General features: G+C 39.9%; 1 protein-coding gene across 2 annotated transcripts; it reads right to left on the bottom strand.

The window, feature by feature from the left end:
• Positions 1–3577: 3577 nt before the first annotated feature.
• Positions 3578–20653, bottom strand: pcyt2 (phosphate cytidylyltransferase 2, ethanolamine). 2 transcript variants are annotated; one of them, XM_066704577.1, is made up of 13 exons: positions 20328–20653; positions 14182–14270; positions 13459–13620; positions 13098–13164; positions 12709–12793; positions 12511–12552; positions 11446–11608; positions 11180–11262; positions 8335–8412; positions 5908–5973; positions 5726–5791; positions 5377–5465; positions 3578–5045 (listed from the first exon to the last, which is right to left on the bottom strand). In XM_066704577.1, the coding sequence occupies exons 1-13, from the start codon at positions 20447–20449 to the stop codon at positions 4913–4915; spliced, it is 1245 nt and encodes a 414-aa protein (XP_066560674.1). In that variant the 5' UTR covers positions 20450–20653; the 3' UTR covers positions 3578–4912. The 2 variants fall into 2 exon arrangements, with proteins under 2 accessions (XP_066560674.1, XP_066560675.1); XM_066704578.1 differs by having other exon boundaries at positions 11446–11584.
• Positions 20654–21323: the final 670 nt, after the last annotated feature.

Genomic DNA, 21323 nt, shown 5'->3' with positions numbered 1-21323 from the left:
CGGGCTCGGGTTACCACAGGAAGTGACGCACAGGGAAGCGGACACCTGACTGACACGTGTAGTGGACGCGGACTCGTGTTGTTTTGAATGTGCACAAGTCACGAGTATTTCTGCATTCTCGGTATTAACCTTTACTACTGCTTTAATTTAGTATTTTTACACAGTCTCTTACACTTGCATACACTGACGGCTATGTTACACTAAGAGGGGTGCACATTTGTAGCTGAATCAGTTTCTCCACTTCCTAAAGTATAATGTCTGAATCACAATGGCAACCTGTTGGAGTTTACCAACATTATACATATTAATATTGTACTGAAAGTGTAGTGTGTTGTGCGGTCTGTGCCTGAGGCAGGGTCTTTCCTGTGACTTTAAATATATTTTTTAGATTGTTTCATACATCAACACCATCTGGAAGCTAAAATAGTCAGAATGGGATATCTCTTCTGTGAGTGAATAAACAGCTATTTGTCGAATTGTCAATGGCTACTGAATGTTATGATATTCATAGGGTAGAGGGGGGCTTTGAATCTGACATGGTTAAACACGCTTTGCCAGCTTTCTCCTGCAAAGACTGACTGACACTGAAATCATTTTGTTCTATTTATCATTTTCATTTTACTAGGAATGGGGTGATTTCTAACCAATCATTTGAAAGACACGACTCCTGGGCAGGGCAATGACTTGTGGGTGCTTTTGTTCTGTAGTCCATTGTTTACAAGGTTAGAAGGCAACCATCTGAAAAGGTTTCCACACATACAACCAGTAATGGTAAGCAAATGAATTAATGACGTCAGCAATTCAAGAGCCCAGCTGCAGGGTTGTACTAGTTAGGGCAAAGGCTTTCCAATTAATTAATGTTACTACATGAAGATGAGTAACCATGATAGTTAACCATGACAAAGGTTAATGGTGAGGATCAGACCAGGATTAGTAGTGGTATATCAGATGTGTGATTCATTACATTAAACTGTATGAGTACAGTAGGCTCATTAAACAATTGGGAATGGATTGCCTTGTTTCCTACTGCTATGTCCATCAGTGATTTATGGGCACAGGATTTAAAATTCTTTAAATGCCAAAACAAATCCATTATCAGTTATTTGGCACCACCGAATGTTTTGACCGCAGGCATACGGCCGAGCTTCCATAATTTAAGCATGTGCAAGTTATACGAAAATTCCCCAGATTAGGAAGGCTTTCGCCCCAACAGTTTATTGCTTCCACATGACTGGCCACTTCCTATAGAGCCTGAACGGGAAATGGGCGCATCACAGTGCTGCTAATGAATTGACATTTACCGGTTCTCAGTGTGACGGGGTTATAAATATGAGGGATTTGACAGGACGTGAAAGCCCACACCGCGCTCATTTACACTGATCAAAGCCCCACATCCAGAGCAGCCCTCCTGGTCCACGAACCAGGATAAAAATAGGGGACAGACTAGGCTGATGATGACCTTCAAATGTCCAGTAAAATAACTCGCAGTGGTCTGTATAGAGCCCTGTTGTGTCTCTCTCATCCTCTGGCCTCGAATATGAGATAGAATAGAATAGAATAAAGGTGTGTGCAGTGGTTGTTTTTAGTATGCTGTAATTACATATGCCCCCAGCCACAATTGTCACGTGTAGATGAATAGATAACACACATTAGGTCAAATATATGCATGTGCAGAAATCACAGCTTAAAAATACACCCTCTTCATGGCTGGAGTGTAAAAGCACACACAACTACAAATTAACTGCTGCTGGAAAATATTATACTTACTGAAATACCAGAGTTTTCAGCTCTGCTCATTATATTCTCCTAATGTATTATAGACTAAAATGACAACCCTACAATGCACCTCTGTACAGATGTGGCAAAGCAGCCCTAGAGGATTAAAAATATCAGTTTTAATCACTTAAAAACAAAAAGCAATCTCATTATCATAAAGGCTACTGTAAACTCTCACAGTATGTACAAAAGTGTGTTTAAGTAGTGTCATATGTCATACTTCTGTGTCTTCAGGCTAGGATTATGCTCATGGAAAAATGTGTTAAGGCTAGATGCTGCACTATTTCACTCAACATCCAGTTAAAGGAGGAAAAAAACTCCATTAGACAGCAATACCCTCTGGTGGTGACAATGGTGTATTATCCCGTTTAAAATATAAATTCTGTACATGCAAGAAATAAAAGCATAGTTTCAAAAATATTTTCTTTAAAACCAGGAATAAGATTATACTGTCAACATTTCTCGTCTGATAAGAATACAGTCAAAGTGAATTTGTTCTACTTTTGGGAAATTTAGGGAAAAGGGGTTGAAGAGAGGGAGTCAGTACACCTTCATTCATTTTTAAAAAGTAATTAAATCATGAGAGCTCCTCTGGCCTACAAAAACTCCTAAACCCGCTGTTAAAGCGAGAGAGTGAAAGTAAACTCAAGCAGACTCATCTCAGTGTGGGGCAGCAGTGGGGGGGTATGGGTGAACATCACTTCTGATCTGTGCTCACCTTTGCCTTGCTGCCGACACTTCAGTTTTCATTAAAGCCCTTTTCATCAATGAACCAAAAAATCTCCAGTGATGCCTGGTGTGCCAGCCAGGCCCTTGCCTGTTCCGGTCATGGCAGTGGGGCAGAAACCCTAGAAATCTCAACAGACAAGCGGATGATGAAAAGGTCAAAGGCCATGTGGAGCCGCAATTCTTGAATCGTTTCACATAGTTTAAGCAACAAAACTAGACACCCAGAAAATAAACTCTCTCGCATTAAACCTGCTGATCTGAGCACTCACACAAACAAACCGTAGTAAATATTATAAAAAACTGTCCACACACGCCATTATGATTGTTATTATAATTTTTGGTTTTATTATTTGTTTCCCAACAAGGATTATATTATATAACATAAATTACACACCATAGGTTATTAAAAGGCAGGTGAGAAATGTCACTCATGTACAAAGGATTAAAATAAATACATTCAGAATTTAGGATCAGACTGCAACACAAATCGCTGCTTCAAGATGGCAGCAATTCCGTTTACACATGACAACATTGTTATAGGTGAATTATATGTACCAAGGACTTTAGAGACTCAGAAACACAACACTGTCTGAAGACAAAGTGGGAGATTTACATTTCAAAATCCAATAACCTGTCAAACCTGAACTTTATTCTCTTTTCTTTTTTATTTTACATCATGAAACTAGTGTTGCACACTATTGAATTTCAAATATTGGAATGCATCTCTTACAATATAAGTGATGGCTAATACAATTCTCAAAAAAAGGAAATAAAAAGTAATTATTTAAATTACTTAAAATGACCAAGTAGATACATTTTATTTTCTTCCAATTACATGCACAAGTATAAAGTTAGTTGTTTATAAAACCAAAGTGCAGAGGACCCTGTCTCTACATTTGGAATCGCACTCAACCAAGACGGAAGTGTGCAATTTAATTGTGATTCTTTAAACACGACAAACGACGGCAATAAAGAAAACTATTCAAGTACATTTCTTAAGTTTCAAATTTTACAACTATTTTAATTTGCATTGTATGATATAAATTACCCCCCCACCCCACCCTACCCCACCCCCCCACAAAAAAACAACAACAACTGTACAAGCAAAATAAAAGCTGCAGAATTTAGTCTCTTGCTAGCAATGGATAAATTCTTTGAGCTGCTATACAACAGTATTATGACATATTTGTAAAACACCCAGTTGATCTGCGAAAAATGGCTACAAAGGTTGTGGGAGTTTTTTTGTACAAAGTGGTTTTGTCTCCCTGATTATGACCCCTTCATCCCCTTGAACAACATAAAATAATTGTCAGTGTTTTCCAATCAGACCTTTTTCTGCCCATACTTACATTTCACACTTTTCTTAAATAGAGCCAAGAAGAAAAGATTAGAGCAACATTAAAATTCAAATCAATTTCTCCGGTTTTTACAAATACTATTGTACAAACCTGGGATAGGTCAAACATAAAACACAGCCACTTGTTCTGACAGGAAAACAGAGTCAAAAGTCCATGGGCTTCAAGTAAGATTTCTGTCAGAGAGGAAGTTCTTATTGTAAATGGTGCCGCCCACAGGAGAATCCTATTTCCAACTGTCAGAATGAAAACATATACTTAATAGAAGTACTATGTTTAAAACATCATAAATCATAACTGTTATAAACATACAATCATTCACAAGGAGTGACATAGCTTCAAAGTGGCCACTTTTTGCCTCATTAGTGATAACTGGTCCTGCATTAAAAAGTGTGGGTTCATAAGTGGTCTCTAGGCCATCGCTTGTCTAAAATCATACTCTACACAGATCATAGAGCAGGGACTGATTGCTGAACTGTCAGCTGTATCTGGATATTAAATGTAATTCAATTAATCGAAGTTGGGACGATGGTGCCTTGTTTTAGTGCATCATTTCAGCTCACAGATCTCTTTCATTCATCTCAAACTGAGAGCAATAGTTAATAATCTCATTAATGTACATGAGGATGTTGTTGTTAAAAAAACAAATTCAAAATGGTCCTTCAACAGGCATATTTGTTAGTATGGTACAATCTGTCATACTGAGGTTGTGCTCTCTGGAAATCAGAGATGGTAGTGAACTAAGCTGGACAAGGCTTTCAGATCCACTTCAATACGTTAAACAAAGCCCTTTCTACTTTCTCGCTAATTTAACCAAAAGTTATTGGAGTGACTTGCATCCCAGGTAAGGAAACATTGCTCAAAGTCAAAGGAAGAATGTCATACCCCCAAAAAAGAAATACACGACCATATTAAACAGAAGAGACACCTATAAGTCTTTCGACTGCTGAAGTTAAATGGAGAGACCCGGGTGAGGGAGACAGGACCTCCAGCACAGGCAACTGGATGTGGTTTTGTTCGTCCCCTCGCCCGCCCGCAGGCATTTGGGCTGTTCAATTCTCCAATCCCTGCTGCAGCACGGCCTTGCCCAACTCCTGTGTCTTCTCCTCCTCACGTTTCTTCATGGCCTGTATCACCGCCATCTCCTTGGCTTCTTTCTTCTGGTTTCGGGCCTCGAACAACAGCCTGAAACACAGACGACAGGAATAGACTTGTCACTCTCCCAGGAAACAGAAGGAGCCTCCCTCCTATCGTCTACTGTACCGAGCTTTCCTTTCCCTGACTGAATCGCCAGTTGTTTTTTTTCTTCCTCATCACATTTCACCTCCCTGCTGAAGCGCTAACAGCAGCAATTTAGATGGAAGACAATGCTATGTCCTCCAAACTAACCAGATGCTGAGAAAAGTCCTCAGCAGCCCTAAACTGAGCAATTTTCATTTAGGCCTCCACAGCCTCCTGTACATGAAAGGCCACATACAAACACTGTTTAACAAGTCAATCTCATAGTAACACTCACCTGTTCTTGATAATTCTCTGCACGATGTCATCTGTAGTGAGGTCATTTCCACTGTCCACAGTAAGGAAAATACCACGTTTCTTGGGTTGCTATATAGATTTATATACATTTATAAAAAGAAAAGTATATATTAATATTCTCTTCTCATACTTTCCATCTCAGAGAAGCATTAAGTCATAAAATAAGTGGGAAACACATTAATAGGTCATTTAGCAAGACTTAGGTTTGCTCTAGGTCAAAAAAAGTAAAAATCAAACTGTTCAGGTTTAGTAAGATCTGTAGATTCTGACTTCCAATTGTAAATCACCAATGCAAATACAGGAAGATGGTTATAGGTAAAACTACTCACAGCGTATGGGTCTGATCCATCCTTATCTGGAAACACTTCAGTTTTCCCATGACACACCAGGTCAACCTGAGAGGAGCAGAAAAACAGCGGCTTTATTCACATGTACATTTACAATGATGTCTGATGGCGGTATGACTGTTACTAAGACTGAAGGCAGACAATAAAACATTTTTATTGCGTACCTTGAAATGATCCAGCAAATCTGCCGTGACAGCATAAGGAGCTCCAATCACAACCTCTGAGACGTACTGGTGAAAGAGACATTTTTATTAGCTGTGCCCGTATGCATAAAACATCTCAGAATTTCTCCTAGGAATAATGCTAAAAGTTAGTTTGGGAGTAAAACTACTCCTCCCTCAGAGTAGGGGGTAGGAGTTAGTTACAAAGCCTTTTACAGCTACATTTAGCTTTGAGTAGGATCCAATCGTAGGAAAAACTTTTAGCTAATGTTCACGAAAGTTTAGGTGTCCGTCACTGTTCAAGTATTTTCTTCATTTTGTAAAAAACAGAAAAAAAGAAAAACGTGCGATCACTGATCATTGATATTTGATAGGGTTTGAAATTCTGCTAATTGAAGGCCGTGATGATGGTCCCAAATCATCACTGATACATTGTTGCATTTTCCCCCTTTCCAGACACTGCAACATTGTCACACCTTTATCTCTGCTGACAGTGCCGCATTTCTGACAGTTGTGGAAGAAACAATATTCCATTTCTGTCCAATCTATATCGTCACAATAACTCTTCATCATCACACCGCTGTAACACCTTTCCTTTCACAGAAGGTGTGCTGACACCATCTTCTTATTTGCTGCCATCTCCCAAGTCCTAACTAGTTAGGGGACCTTGTGAGGTCTCCTAAATATTGGTAGAGTTAGGAGTACTTTTCATTCTAAAGAATCTTTATGAACAACTTTTATTCCTAAGAGTAAAAGTAGGACCAAATTGATGTAACTCTCGGATATTTCAGGCACTTAGGACTGACTTCTCACTCTCAGACACTTTATGAATACAGGCCCTGGTCTACTATCAAATTAAATTATTTTACAACATATTTTGGTTAATCTCTTCAGATGAACCACCGGCCAATGATGCTCTTTTCTAAGCCCTCAGTCTCCTGGTTGTAATTCACGGGAGCTCGAGATATGTATGGAGTTTTTAATGTACTGATCTGAATTACCAACTTAGCAATTGACTATTTAAAATCATATTTAAAAGATGCAGGTGCTCCAGGACCACAAGTGGATAGAAGTGCACAAGGCCAGAATGCAGTTTTAGAGTATTTTTAAATTAGCGCTCATCTTATCTACCAAATTCTCACGACACATGTTTATTGATTCTAGTAAGGATACAGAGATAATTTCAATGTGTTTTAATGTGCCTGGTGATTAAGAGAATAGGAGGAATGTGCCACACTGAACAGCAGTTACTAGAAGGTTGAACACCAGAGAGTAGTGACATGGATTGGAACGAAGAGGTCAAATAAGCAGGAAAACAAAATCAGCCATCTTAGAATTGTAAGCAGCATTGCTGAATATTAAGTATCTCAATTCAATGCTACAGACAACTTTCTACATGCCTACAGACAGACAAACAAATCTTTGCATTAATTGTGCGTTCATGCGACCCACTTCTTCCCAGAGGCACAACACTGAGACGTAATCACACTTTATACAGAGGCCTGGCAGGCCTGCTTATGGTATCCCAGCTTAGTGGCCCTTATAGGAATAGAAAGACTATTGACATGGGGTCAAATTTGATACAGTTCATACTGAGAAGTGCAAAATAGGAAACAAAAACAAAACATTACAGCTACAGAAGCAATGGTCACTCAGTGTGACCATCTAGTCATGTATGAAGGAAAACCAAATGGGCATTGAGATAATGGAGATATTCCCAGATTACATGTGATTTTGGTGGGGTAACTGGATTAATTTCAGAGTGCAGTGCGTTCCACAAAAAAACAGCAACGCCGGTTATTTTGGTAAACCCACTGCAGAGAACCCTGGGTGCAACAACGTGGACTTATCTCCACCTGGCATGTGCAGCGTAACATTTCCCCCTAATTAGTGAAAGTGTGGAAGGGCAATTGTTCTTATCCTTTTTATACTATGAGATACCTATCTTCTGCATAATTCTGCTATTACCCATATTGCTGCAGTTTTTGTTTTGCAGTATGTAAACTAATGCAGTTTTACTCTATAATTGAAACATTGAGCTTGAGTTTTCATTTTCTTTAATACAGTGACTCTTTATATAGATCCTTGCAAATACACTGGATAAAATCATCAGCAAAAGAAAAACTGACTACGAAAAAAAAAGCTTTGTTCTGAGAAATTAAACTAAAACTGATTTACTTTTGTAAATGTACTTATTATTAATTTAATGTTTAATGTTATATAGAGTCGTGGATTGATGCACACAGAGAGCTCACTGTTGGGTGTTGGGAGATTTCTGAACATATTCTGAGGAAGCAGCAGGCAACAGGATCTTTTCAAGCTTGATTCTTCAATGCAGACAAATGTATGTTGCACAGGAACATCAGTGAAGAGGTCTATGAGAGTCTATTAACATGTGGAGTGGGCTGTGTGGGAGCAGTCGTGACTCACCCGGCAGGCCAGCACACTGAGGGTTCGCTCGTGGACATTCATGATCGGGTAGTTCTTGCCCTTGTAGCGGTTCACTTCCTGCAAAGACACAGCCGTGTTTATTTTTCCTCAAGATGGAAGGAAGGTCCTGTTGGGTTATATATTTCCAAACCACATCCTGCACGTTGAAAACCGTTTGTAGTCCCATAGAATGTAAAACATCTACACAATGAATACAGCTCAAATACATGTGCATGCTGGCAGTGTAGGAGTCAACTATTGCAAAAACTGAAGTTATTTAAAGGATTTCTTTCAGGTAAAGGAATTAATGAATCACTTGTTAAACAGGTCTGTGTTTGACAAACTGCAGGAACTCTGTTTGACATCTGCAACAAGTGGCTTTAAAACAATTCTACATAAGCAACCTGACAGCATTTCAAGATGTAGGTCTTATACTTTTAAAGCAACTCACAATCATTTAAAACTTGAATGTCTTAGAACAGGGGTAGTCAATTATTTTTTGTCAGGGTCCAAATTTCTTGGTCAAGAATATAGTATAGTCAAGTTCCAGACTCCAGAGGGGGGAAACAAAAAAAAAATCACACCTCCAAATGCCCCTTTCCAACACACACACAATTCTGTGAATTAGTAATATACCACGTTGCTTATATATTTAGTATATTCATTTGACAAAGTACAAAAATAAAATGTTAGTCAGTTATTGAAATGGGTGAAGATGCACAATTTTCAATTTGTGCACCTGCTAGAAATAAACTGTTTCCACTGCTAATGTAGGAGTTTCTAGGTTATTGCAAGCTATGGCACCGTGCCCCCCCTCTAAATACACCACTAGTCGTTTGTATGCACTTTTATATTTTGGAGGGGAAGTTGAAATATGCCCACACGACCAATGATCCACAGTTCAGCTGTTTATTTATAGAAATCATGAAAAGAAACCGAATACCTTTTTGTTTTACTAGTACAAAGTGGCCCTCTTGCCCCAGTCCAGAATGTCTATAAAGACGTCAGAACCGGGAACCTTTGAGCAAACAACTAATTATCTAACGGGAACACTAACTCTAGATAGGACATCCCACATTACATCAAATCCTATTGGCTAATAACCAGAAAGGGCTGCTACTAGGTTCCACACAATAATAAACATTGAGTGCAACAAACCTCCATAATAATACATTAAAAAAAAAATAATGATAATATGTCAAATAATTCTAGTGGACCTTTCAAAAGCATCTGGTGGTCCAGATTTGGCCTGCATTCTACCTATTGACTACCCCTGTCTTAGAAGAATAAAAACTTGCAGCAGTCCACTTTGCCCGATTTTCAAACCAGTATAATATAAATGTACAGTATTATGCAAAAGTTTTAGGTAGGTGTGAAAAAATGCTGTAAAGTAAGAATGCTTTCAAAAATAGACATGTTAATAGATTATATTTATCAATTAACTAAATGCAAAGTGAGTGAACAGAAGACAAATCTACATCAAATCCATATTTGCCTTTGCCTTCAAAACAGCATCAATTCTTCTAGGTACACTTGCACAAAGTCAGGGATTTTGTAGGCATTTAGTCAGGTGTTTGATTAAACAATTATACCAAACAGGTGCTAATGATCATCAATTCAATATGTATGTTGAAACACAATCATTAACTGAAACAGAAACAGCTGTGTAGGAGGAATAAAACTGGGTGAGGAACAGCCAAACTCAGCTAACAAGGTGAGGCTGCTGAAGACAGTTTACTGTCAAAAGTCATACACCATGGCAAGACTGAGCACAGCAACAAGACACAAGGTAGTTATACTGCATCAGCAAGCTCTCTCCCAGGCAGACAAGGGTTTCCAGATGTGCTGTCCAAGCTCTTTTGAAGAACCACAAAGAAACGGGCAACGTTGAGGACCGTAGACGCAGTGATCGGCCAAGGAATCTTACTGCAGCAGATGAAAGACACATCATGCTTACTTCCCTTCACCATCGTAAGATGTCCAGCAGTGCCATCATCTCAGAATTGGCAGAAAACAGTGGGACCCTGGTACACCCATCTACTGTCCGGAGCAGTCTGGTCAGAAGTGGCCTTACCTCTGACGTGGCAACAAGGCCAAGCGACTCAACTATGCACGAAAACACAGGAACTGGGGTGCAGAAAAATGGCAGCAGGTGCTCTGGACTGATGAGTAAAATTTGAAATATCAGGCAGTTTTTTCGCCGGAGGGCTGGAGAGCGGTACACGAATGAGTGTCTACAAGCCACAGTGAAGCATGGTGGAGGTTCCTTGCAAGTTTGGGGCTGCATTTCTGCAAATGGAGTTGGGGATTTGGTCAGAATTAGTGGTCTCCTCAATGATGAGAAATACAGGCAGATATTTATCCATCATGTAATACAATCAGAGAGGCATCTGATTGGCCCCAAATTTATTCTGCAGCATGACAATGACCCCAAACATACAGCGACAGTCATTAAGAACTATCTTCAGCGTAAAGAAGAACAAGGAGTCCTGGAAGTGAGCACAGAGCCCTGGTCTCAACATCATCGAGTCTGTCTGGGATTACATGAAGAGAGAGAAGCAACTGAGGCTGCCTAAATCCACAGAACTGTGGTTAGTTCTCCAAGATGTTTGGGCCAACCTACCTGCCGAGTTCTTTAAAAAACTGTGTGCAAGTGTACCTAGAAGAATTTATGCTGTTTTGAAGGCAAAGGATGGTCACAACAAATATGGATTTGATGTAGATTTATCTTCTGTTCACTCACTTTGCATTTTGTTAATTGATAAATATAATCTATTAACGTCTATTTGGTGGCTAATAAATTGCCACATATATTATCAAGCCACCTTCTGATGATGTCACTCACCTGGTCAAAATGGAGCCCAACGATGACATATGGCTTATCTGACTGCTTATAAACACTCTCCAAGAAGTCCACGTGCCCAATATCTAATGCAGAATATTAAGGGCAAAACTGCATTCCCAAATACACCAAACCTCAACACCAAGGACCCCTCCACATCTCTATGAAGATTACACAATTATACAGAGTTATCTTGGGTAAAGGCATGAACCACATGCTACTATTTGGGCACAATGATTCTGTGGTAATGTTTGCTGCGAGAAGGATACGGAAGAGGTCAAAGGCTCCAGCCACATAGATGATGGTGTCTCCAGGCTGTGGCTCTTTGCCTGAGGCGAACTGGATGATCTTCTGTGACGTCTGCAAGAACTGGGACACCCCTGTCCAGGGACTGCGGCCTTTAGGACCCTGCGGCAGTCCAAACACAAGCATCTGAACAAACAGATCAGGGTTGGGTCAACTAAAAACAAAGTCCCCCCCAACAATTTTTATAAACCTGGAGCAATTTCAATCAGAAACCTCAGGCTCCTACCTTGCAAATACTTATTTCTCAAATCGGAGCTAGTATTGAAGACCATTCATTAGGTCATTAAAATCTACCAGTGAACCACATGAGCCTCTCAAATTAGCCCATAATTTAGTCTGTTTTACAACTGTATACCCCTGATGTATTCAGTAAGTGTCAAAGCACCACCTAGTGGCAAAATAAGAAAATTTTCATAGAACTGACTTCTTGTTTTTTAATTAAAAACTCCTACAGTGTCAAGAAAAAAAAAAAATATATATATATATATATATATTCTCAGACGGCAATCTGCTTGTAATGTGAATATTCAGACTGATCTCTGGATAATGTCTTAGTTGGCAATAGACGACTTATTCATAAGCCTAAGCGCCCCTGGTACTTACTATAAACTGTACCAACAATAAAGCTCCCTTGTGCCGAGACCTAGCTACCATGTGAGAATGCCAGCCATTCATTAGAGGTAAGCAGAGCACAGGAAGGACAGAATGTGTGAAGGCTGGGAACAATACCCTTCAAAAAGCAGAGCACAAGAGGAACACAACTGCAAGTTACCACATGGTAGCAAACTCTCGCATTGCTCTTGTTCTTCAGTTACAGAGATGGTGTCGGAATCAAAGCAGAAACTGTCAATTTCTTTTTAACAGTTTTTTTTTTTTAAGGCATCTTTCAGGTCATCACCTAGATATCTGTATCTGGATTCCCCTTTTCAATGACATTGCCTTGGGGTTATTAAATCACTGACTCAACATGTTTGATAATTATGCACATGAATATCTTACTAAATTAAAAAAGTAACATATCTGCTTACCTTTCCAAAGTTGTCCGTATGCTGCTGGTAATCTGAATTGTCCTGTAAAGATGCAGAATAAACACATTTTGGTAAGTGCAAGAAAGATTTAAAAATACCCATTTGATACTGTTAATGGCAGTTTTTCTTTAAGTGGCAAGGACGTTTCTTTATAGTGCCCTCTGTGGGCTTAATGGAGGTCTGGAAGATGACACTTACTAGGTTGCTGTGATGCGCTTTAGTCATCAGGAGCATTCGGCCAACCAAGTCGGTAGTAGAGACTCCCTGAGTTCGCTTACACTCCCTGCAACACACAATTCCAAAGCTCTGTGAGAAGTGAAAATTGAAATTCACAGCCTCAATTTTAAACCAAGGTAAAACAAAAACTAAGACTCTAAGTGTGGTATTTAAAGGAGTTGCTATGGCCTGCATTTCACTTAATTCCTTTCATATACGTGACACACACCATTCCACCACATCACACATAGCACAGATTTATAAGGCAAACACCAATTATGTTGCAATTCATTTGAAAGACAGACAGACAAAACAATACCAAATTTGTTTTCATTTCTGTAAGCTGTAAGGGAAACTGATTACAATCCTACCTGTATCTTCCTGACGTTTTAACCTCTTCATAGGTGTCCTTCCCATCCACAGTGAGGGTGATATCATCTGCAAAACAATATCAATGCATTTTTGAGATTTCTGTACAAAGTACTAAATCAGAGCCCCAATGGCATATTATTACACTCTGCTTTTCTTCCTTCTTCTACAGTGTACTGTTAAATGAGTAGGTTAAAAGCATCACCTTTATTATTGAAAGCAACCCTGTTAACAAGTCAACACATACTGAAGGAAGTGACCTTGGCAAAGTATTTGAGCAGAAAATGACCAACAAAAGCAAGTAGTGTTCTTTTCCTCCTTATCTCTGTCTCTCAGGAGTCATCCTGTCTCGCAGACGCCTACCTCCATGAACACAGAAGTCGCAGTTGTACTTGTCGAGAGTTTCCAGGGTGGTGACATAGGGCGCCCCCTCCACAATCTCGTCCACCCACTTAATGGCACGCACCATCTTGTACCTTTCGGCCTGTGTGAACACAGGGGGGCCCTTATGTTTCGCTATCTCCTCTGTGAGGGAGAGAGAAGAGGGAGAGGGAAAGGGAAAGGGAAAGGGAAAGGGAAAGGTTGGGGAAAAAAGTCCAGACAATTTTGTAGTCAATTCAGAACATTTCCAATCAGTCATCTTTGACGGCTGTATTTATTGTTCTGTCTGTTCAGTCGGCTTTCTAAAGATGCAGAGAATACAAAACGCTAGACTTGCATTGAGTTTACAGCGCACAAGGACTTTAAACAGGGAAGATAGCAGATGAGGTTTCCTGACGTTATTTACGTATTTATTTATTGTTAAATTCATTAAAACTAATGTAGCTCTATCCAAATGACACTCTCCACATAAGAGATCAAACGCAGTAGTGCTCTATGGCTTGGCTTGTACTGTGTGGCTCAAGTAGCGTGAATGGCACACTCGTTACAAAACAGACATCACAAATGTGCCACGTTGGAAGTAAACAGCCCCCTGGCATGGCTTAAGGTAAACAGTGACTGGCGAGGTTTCAAGGATAAAAAAACATGACATTGGTTAGGTCTGCGTTTTATCAATGCTAGCGACAACTGTTTCTGAATACTCACCATCCGTGTGCACGCCAACAATGAGGTAATCTCCCATAGCTCTGGCCTGGCGAAGCTGGTTAGAGTGCCCGTAGTGTACCATGTCATAGCTGAAACACAAACACAAACACTCATTGGCCCAAAGTTGCACAGTAGTCACAGGGCACTGGACAGACTGTCCCAGAACCAACACGTATCAGGGAGGAATAAACTCTGATAGTGAAGCTAGCCACCAGCACCATCAACATGCACAAGATTAGTTCTAGACATCATCATATGGGTTGGATCAAGTACCACTTTAATCTCACACACTAACTTAAAGGCCTCAGTCCAAACCTTGTATTCCAGAAAGGCAGGGTCAATGAAAAGGTAAATCCCATGTTCTTGTACAGAAATATATGTACTACAAAATTAGACATTCTGATCTGAATATAATCTTCAAATAAAGGTCAGTGGGAATTGATTGAATCTTCCATGCACCAATATAGAGTTCTGTACCACCAGACAGAACTCAATTGAGCACTGAGAAATAAACTGCTTTCTGGTTCAGTTCTACTCACACCTATTCAGTTTAATTGGATTTGCAACGGATTCCTGGCTTATAATAATCCTATACCGTTGTCATGAAATTATGTATCCAAGATGAACACTCATATCATAGCTTTAACCTGGTTTAGTACTTTAAAAATCTATTTATATGAAACTACAGTGCTCTGAAACACATCATTATTATTGGCAAGGGTTACAATATGCAAGAAAAAAAAATAAAAAAACTTAGTTCCAGCACACAATAAAAGATACCTATATGAAAGAGACTAGAGAGATGGTTTATTTTCAAAACTAAGAAAATAATTTAAGTAATGAAATACAAATTGTTATAAGCCCATGTCTTACGGAAACAGTTCAATACAACACGTTGCGATCTCATGCCTTACTGTGACAGAAATTTAATCTCATGTCACAAAGTGTTTCCATTCACAGGGATATATTAAGAACAGCAGAGGGACACCAAGTATCATTTTACCCGCCCCCCCCTCCCCACCTTAAAGGTCATCACAGAGTCAAAGAACCCACAGGAATTCTATGTAATTGTTTACACTTCCCTTGATGGGGAAGGCACACCTTAATATAATGATAATTTGCAGGATGCCTTATGTGATGGAATAAAGCAGGCTTTCTACAGTAGAGGTAAAAAAAGCATTCTTCAGTGCATGATCACAAGTTTACACTTCATAGTCCTTATGATCTCAATTAATCTGGTCTTGCCTGCAATTAAATTTGATTTGCAGTTCACTTTAAAATCTATTAACTAATCAACTGCAGCAGTTTGGTGGGCTTGGAGGCATGTGCTACAAACTGGAGAGACATACACTGGGCATCTACAGTGAGGGGAAAAAAGTATTTGATCCCCTGCTGATTTTGTACGTTTGCCCACTGACGAAGAAATGATCAGTCTATAATTGTAATGGTAGGTGTATTTTAACAGTGAGAGAGAGAATCACAACAAAAAAATCCAGAAAAACGCATTTCAAAAAGTTATAAATTGATTTGCATGTTAATGAGGGAAATAAGCATTTGACGCCTTCGACTTAGTACTTGGTGGCAAAACCCTTGTTGGCAATCACAGAGGTCAGACGTTTCTTGTAATTGGCCACCAGGTTTGCACACAGCTCAGGGGGGATTTTGTCCCACTCCTCTTTGCAGATCCTCTCCAAGTCATTAAGGTTTCGAGGCTGATGTTTGGCAACTCAAACCTTCAGCTCCCTCCACAGATTTTCTATGGGATTAAGGTCTGGAGACTGGCTAGGCCACTCCAGGACCTTAATGTGCTTCTTCTTGAGCCACTCCTTTGTTGCCTTGGCTGTGTGTTTTGGGTCATTGTCATGCTGGAATACCCATCCACGACCCATTTTCAATGCCCTGGCTGAGGGAAGGAGGTTCTCACCCAAGATTTGACAGTACATGGCCCCGTCCATCGTCCCTTTGATGCGGTGCAGTTGTCCTGTCCCCTTAGCAGAAAAACACCCCCAAAACATAATGTTTCCACCTCCATGTTTGACGGTGGGGATGGTGTTCTTGGCGTCATTCCTCCTCCTCCAAACACGGCAAGTTGAGTTGATGCCAAAGAGCTTGATTTTGGTCTCCTCTGACCACAACACTTTCACCCAGTTCTCCTCTGAATCATTCAGATGTTGGCAAACTTCAGACAGGCCTGTACATGTGCTTTCTTGAGCAGGGGGACCTTGCGGGCACTGCAGGATTTCAGTCCTTCACGGTGTAGTGTGTTACCAATTGTTTTCTTGGTGACTATGGTCCCAGCTGCCTTGAGATCATTAACAAGATCCTCCCGTGTAGTTCTGGGCTGATTCCTCACCGTTCTCATGATCATTGAAACTCCACGTGGTGAGATCTTGCATGGAGCCCAGACTGAGGGAGACTGACAGTTATTTTGTGTTTCTTCCATTTGCAAATAATCGCACCAACTGTTGTCACCTTCTCACCAAACTGCTTGGCCATGGTCTTGTAGCCCATTCCAGCCTTGTGTAGGTCTACAATCTTGTCCCTGACATCCTTGGACAGCTCTTTGGTCTTGGCCATGGTGGAGATTTTGGAATCTGATTGATTGATTGCTTATGGAGCTTTAAGAGAGTGCTCCTAATCTCAGCTCGTTACCTGTATAAAAGACACCTGGGAGCCAGAAATCTTGCTGATTGATAGGGGATCAAATACTTATTTCCCTCATTAACATGCAAATCAATTTATAACTTTTTTGAAATGCGTTTTTCTGGATTTTTTTGTTGTTATTCTGTCTCTCACTGTTAAAATACACCTACCATTAAATTAAAATTATCATTTCCTTGTCAGTGGGCAAATGTACAAAATCAGCAGGGGATCAAATACTTTTTTCCCTCACTGTATAGCAAAACATTCAGAAAGATGCCACATAAGGGTGCAGTGAGAGTTGGACAGACTGCTTATCAGAGTGGAACAACAGGGCCATCGAGAGGGCACTGCGTTGCTGATTACTCTGGAGTAATGAAATATTAACGAGACTTTACAATAACAATGAGAGCCTACTTTGAGGTGAAAGCATTGTAGACCCTCTTAAGTAAGTTGCTGAGAAAAAAGGAAGAGACTGGCAAGACTCCAATACATTTTATGACAGTAAGAAGGAGAATGCATGGCATGGCACATGAAAAATACTTCTTATTGTGATTGCTGTGAACAGTGTTCTCCATCTCTCCAATAAACAAGATCTGTCCTAAGCTAGAGAGCATGTTAAATAGCTGTGGCTAATAAGGCCACATGTGTCAGTGTGACTCTGCTGTAGTCTGAACTCCAGATGGAGAGCTGCTTCTGGTAATCCAACAGTAACTGCTGTGCATTCGTTGGGCCACTTACTCAGTACAGATGAGCACAGGAAGCTCAATAAAAACTGACAGGCACTGACAGAACTATACAGCAGTGCCTACAGCGGATACTGGAAAAAGCAGGTTTTCCTAATCATTTATTAGAAGGAGAAAATATCAGATTTTTCAGAGTTTGTCCAAGGTTGGTATTCAATCATCACATGTTGGCTTTCAGTGTGTTTCAACAACAGAAAAGATCGCTGGGTGTCTTAACATTTTTCCACTTTCACCCACTATCCCTATTGCATAAACATGTCCGGTTTGCAGGTTCTCGAAAAATCCTATTGCAGCGTAGAAGGGTGAGTAGGGAGGGGGGGGGTTAGACTTTAGAACCATCACAATGACGTTGCAGTGTTTCTGCTGGCTCTCGAGATAAATACAAACTTTGTCCTTGGTCATTTCCTACTAAAGCTTTCATCATATTAAAAAAAATGTAAAAAGGAAGGAAGAAAACACTAAACAGGAATGGATATTCAATATGTGATGTAGCATGGCCTTTTGCAACACTGTGATGTAATTTTCTCATCCAAATGGCAGAAAGGCCTATGTTCGGGGGTTTATTAAAATAATAAATGGACATGGTGGGGCGATTCCTACCAAAACAAAGCAGAAAGGTGACAGTAATGCAGTGATCGAAGGTGCACTAAAATACCAGAAAACACATTTCAATTTGGAACGTAATCCAAACACAAAGCATGCGTCATTTGCCCAATTTTTGAGAGTAGCCTCTATTGGAAAACCATCCCATTGTTTACTGTTCTGGTATCCAAGTTATTTGGCAACATTCCTCTGAATCACATTAGAGCTGGCGGGGGGGGAACTGGAATTCTACAAGATAATGCCACTGTAATCCTGCGCTTCACATAACTGAGTAATGTATTTGGGCTGAAAGTAGGGCCAATTCATTGATGTTTCTGTGATCAAAATCTCTTTAGATCTGTATTCTCTTAGTGAGGGGGTGAAAAGGTGATTACTACATCATCCTCATTTTACATACCAGTCTTTGATAGAAAATGTGCCTACCAATCCTGTAAAAATTGGAAACACAAACATTTTCCAGCAACAGGTAGGCTATTGTTTATGCTTAATTCATGCTTTAGAGAATCCAAGCCATGCACTGTGACAGTCCTCTGGCAAATCTAGGATCTACTTAGGAGAGATTATGAAATAGTTTGTTGTTGCTTTTTTTTTCTTTAATAGTACACATGGCACTCACATTTTATGAATTGTCTGCAGTGATTTGTGAGTCTTTATTATCTAATCTTGTTGATGCATGTAATTCTGTCATTTGTTGAAAGGGGTGTGACCTTAAAGGTTAACTGGGGTGGAGATGTTTCAGTTTCTTGGGAAAATGTGAAGACATGACATAGGCAAGACATCACAATTAGGCCTATAGCATTTTCAAGGTTTTCTTTGTTCCACAGCAGCCAAACTTGTAGTAACTTGTGAGGGCTAACATGCAAAAGGCTTGTGGATTGCAACATTAATATTATTTACTGTACTGGTAAACACTACAATAGGAAGGGAGAAATACACGCTACAGTACACTCAGTGCTAATTAGGCTGCTGAACACCCCATAGTGACAGTCTGTGTATCAAAAGCACATACGTGATTATCTTAAACAGCCGAGCAAATCTACAGAGGAAAAATATGGCCCAGTGAAGGAGAACAACAACAGTTCAGCAAATCATATTTCTGACCCATTGCAGCTGCCAGAAAGCAGAAAAAGAATAAGGGATGATTAGTTCACAAGGATTTAGCCTTACACTATGGATTTTTTATTTTTAGGTGTTTTACAGAACTGCTGTCAACCTAAATTCCCATTTACATTTTCAAATACAAATATTTTGATACCACACACATGACTGGCCATGTAGAAAACACAATGAAGCTGGACAGGACTCTCAACCTGCCAAACACTGAATAAACTGGAGGGGTCAGCTTAATTATCAAGCTTTTCAACATACACCCAGCACACTATTTAAAAAAAAACCTTGCTGGCCTTCCCTGTGATCAGGAAACAAATGAAGACACTAAATGTGGACCTACTGTCCTCAGTCCTAACTTCAGCATTTTATTATTCAATGGAAGAGTCTGGCAATGTCATAGAGCTAACTGGTTACCTTGACTGCCCTATCATTACTGTTATGGATCATATTACAAAACGAGAGGGAACAGAAAATAACGCCCAAGGTAATTACAAATGACTGTGAGAAATAATTACATAAATTGACAAACAAACAAATAGTGATTAGATCATTACTCTTTATCATGCTCACAATTTGTATTAACGTATAAACATATATATATAGAGACAGAGCACTTTCACATTTGACAGCTCTAGAGCTGAAACTGCGACACCTGACTGAAGGTTAAAGTAACTTCTGAAGATCTGACTGGACGCTGGGATTGGGAATTTTCCAAAATATTATCATCATCATCATCATCATCATCATTTAAACATGGACTTGCTATTTAGGATGCACTTCATAATATTCGTAGTGATTATACTGTAAAAAGTGCCTTAGCTACGCGGTGACAGGTAGCAAAACACCGGACCAATTTCAGCAGAAGCAGACCTGTATATGAAGTGCAATAGCCCATCAGATAACTTTGATCTGACAAGTTATGGCTGCAATGAACAAGACACGGAGACGTGTGTCAAGAGTCACTGTATTTTGCAGATTCATGTTACAGACGGGAGAATCTGCGTTTCTCGACATCACACCAGATCAGATCAGATGTAACTTACTCACCACCCGTCACACCACACCCGCACGACGCGCTTTCTCTTCTCCGGGCTGCAGGCTGCGGTGCCCGCTTTGCCCCCCGGCTCCTTCCCTTCGTCGGCTGCTGCGTGGTGACCGTTCTTGAACATGTTCAAATATTAGATTGGTTTTTACGACGAATGTAGTACAAACAATTGCGTAAGAGGTAGTTTTTCTTTAATTAAAATTTAAATATATATCTATTTACGCGTGTATGTATACAATTCGTGAACGGCCTGGATCCGAAGTATCTTAAAGGGAAATGACAGATGTGCGTGCCCGGATCAGACTTGCCGGCTTCTGCAGAGCACTGACGTTTACCAGGCAGCGCCGGACAACGCCTCCTACCAGGGAAGTGACGTCACCAAGAAAACCTCGCCTGATGAAGCCTCGCTGCGCGCTGCCATGTCGCTACAGAGACGCATTGCTCTTCCCCCATCATGTGACGCTGTCAGGCGCCAAAACTGCTGTATTTGATTTAGTGTGACCTGCATCCATGCGTTCAGCACACTGATCTCTGTCTATATATAGATACTGATCTACATCCTACAGACCCAGGTCTGTGTATTCTGTCTGGATTATTAGTATGTTTACAGGATATGTCTGTTTATTATTTTAACCCTTTACCATGTGTTTACCATTTAACCTCACACTACTTTACCTTTTTTTTTTTTTTTTACCACAGTACACTATACCTATGGGACAAAAGTGTCACAGCCTTCAGTGTCTCTCTGTTTGTGTAGGATCACTGTAAGAAGTTTTAATTGGGTGATTATCTGAACTTGTTCATCTATTATTATTATTATTATTATTATTATTATTATTATTATTATTATTATTATTATTATAGATAATTCATCCCACAGTACAAAGACATAAGGTCAAACAATAACATATGCAAACAAACTGACCTGAAATCATTTTCACTGTAATAGCTAAAATCAATCATAATTGCATATCATTACTGACACTGAAAATTGAAAG

This window comes from Amia ocellicauda, chromosome 5 (genome assembly GCF_036373705.1).
Source record: "Amia ocellicauda isolate fAmiCal2 chromosome 5, fAmiCal2.hap1, whole genome shotgun sequence".
Classification (NCBI taxonomy): Eukaryota; Metazoa; Chordata; class Actinopteri; order Amiiformes; family Amiidae; genus Amia; species Amia ocellicauda.
The sequence above is the reverse complement of the archived record's forward strand: the minus strand, read 5'-3'. Positions and strand labels throughout refer to the sequence as shown.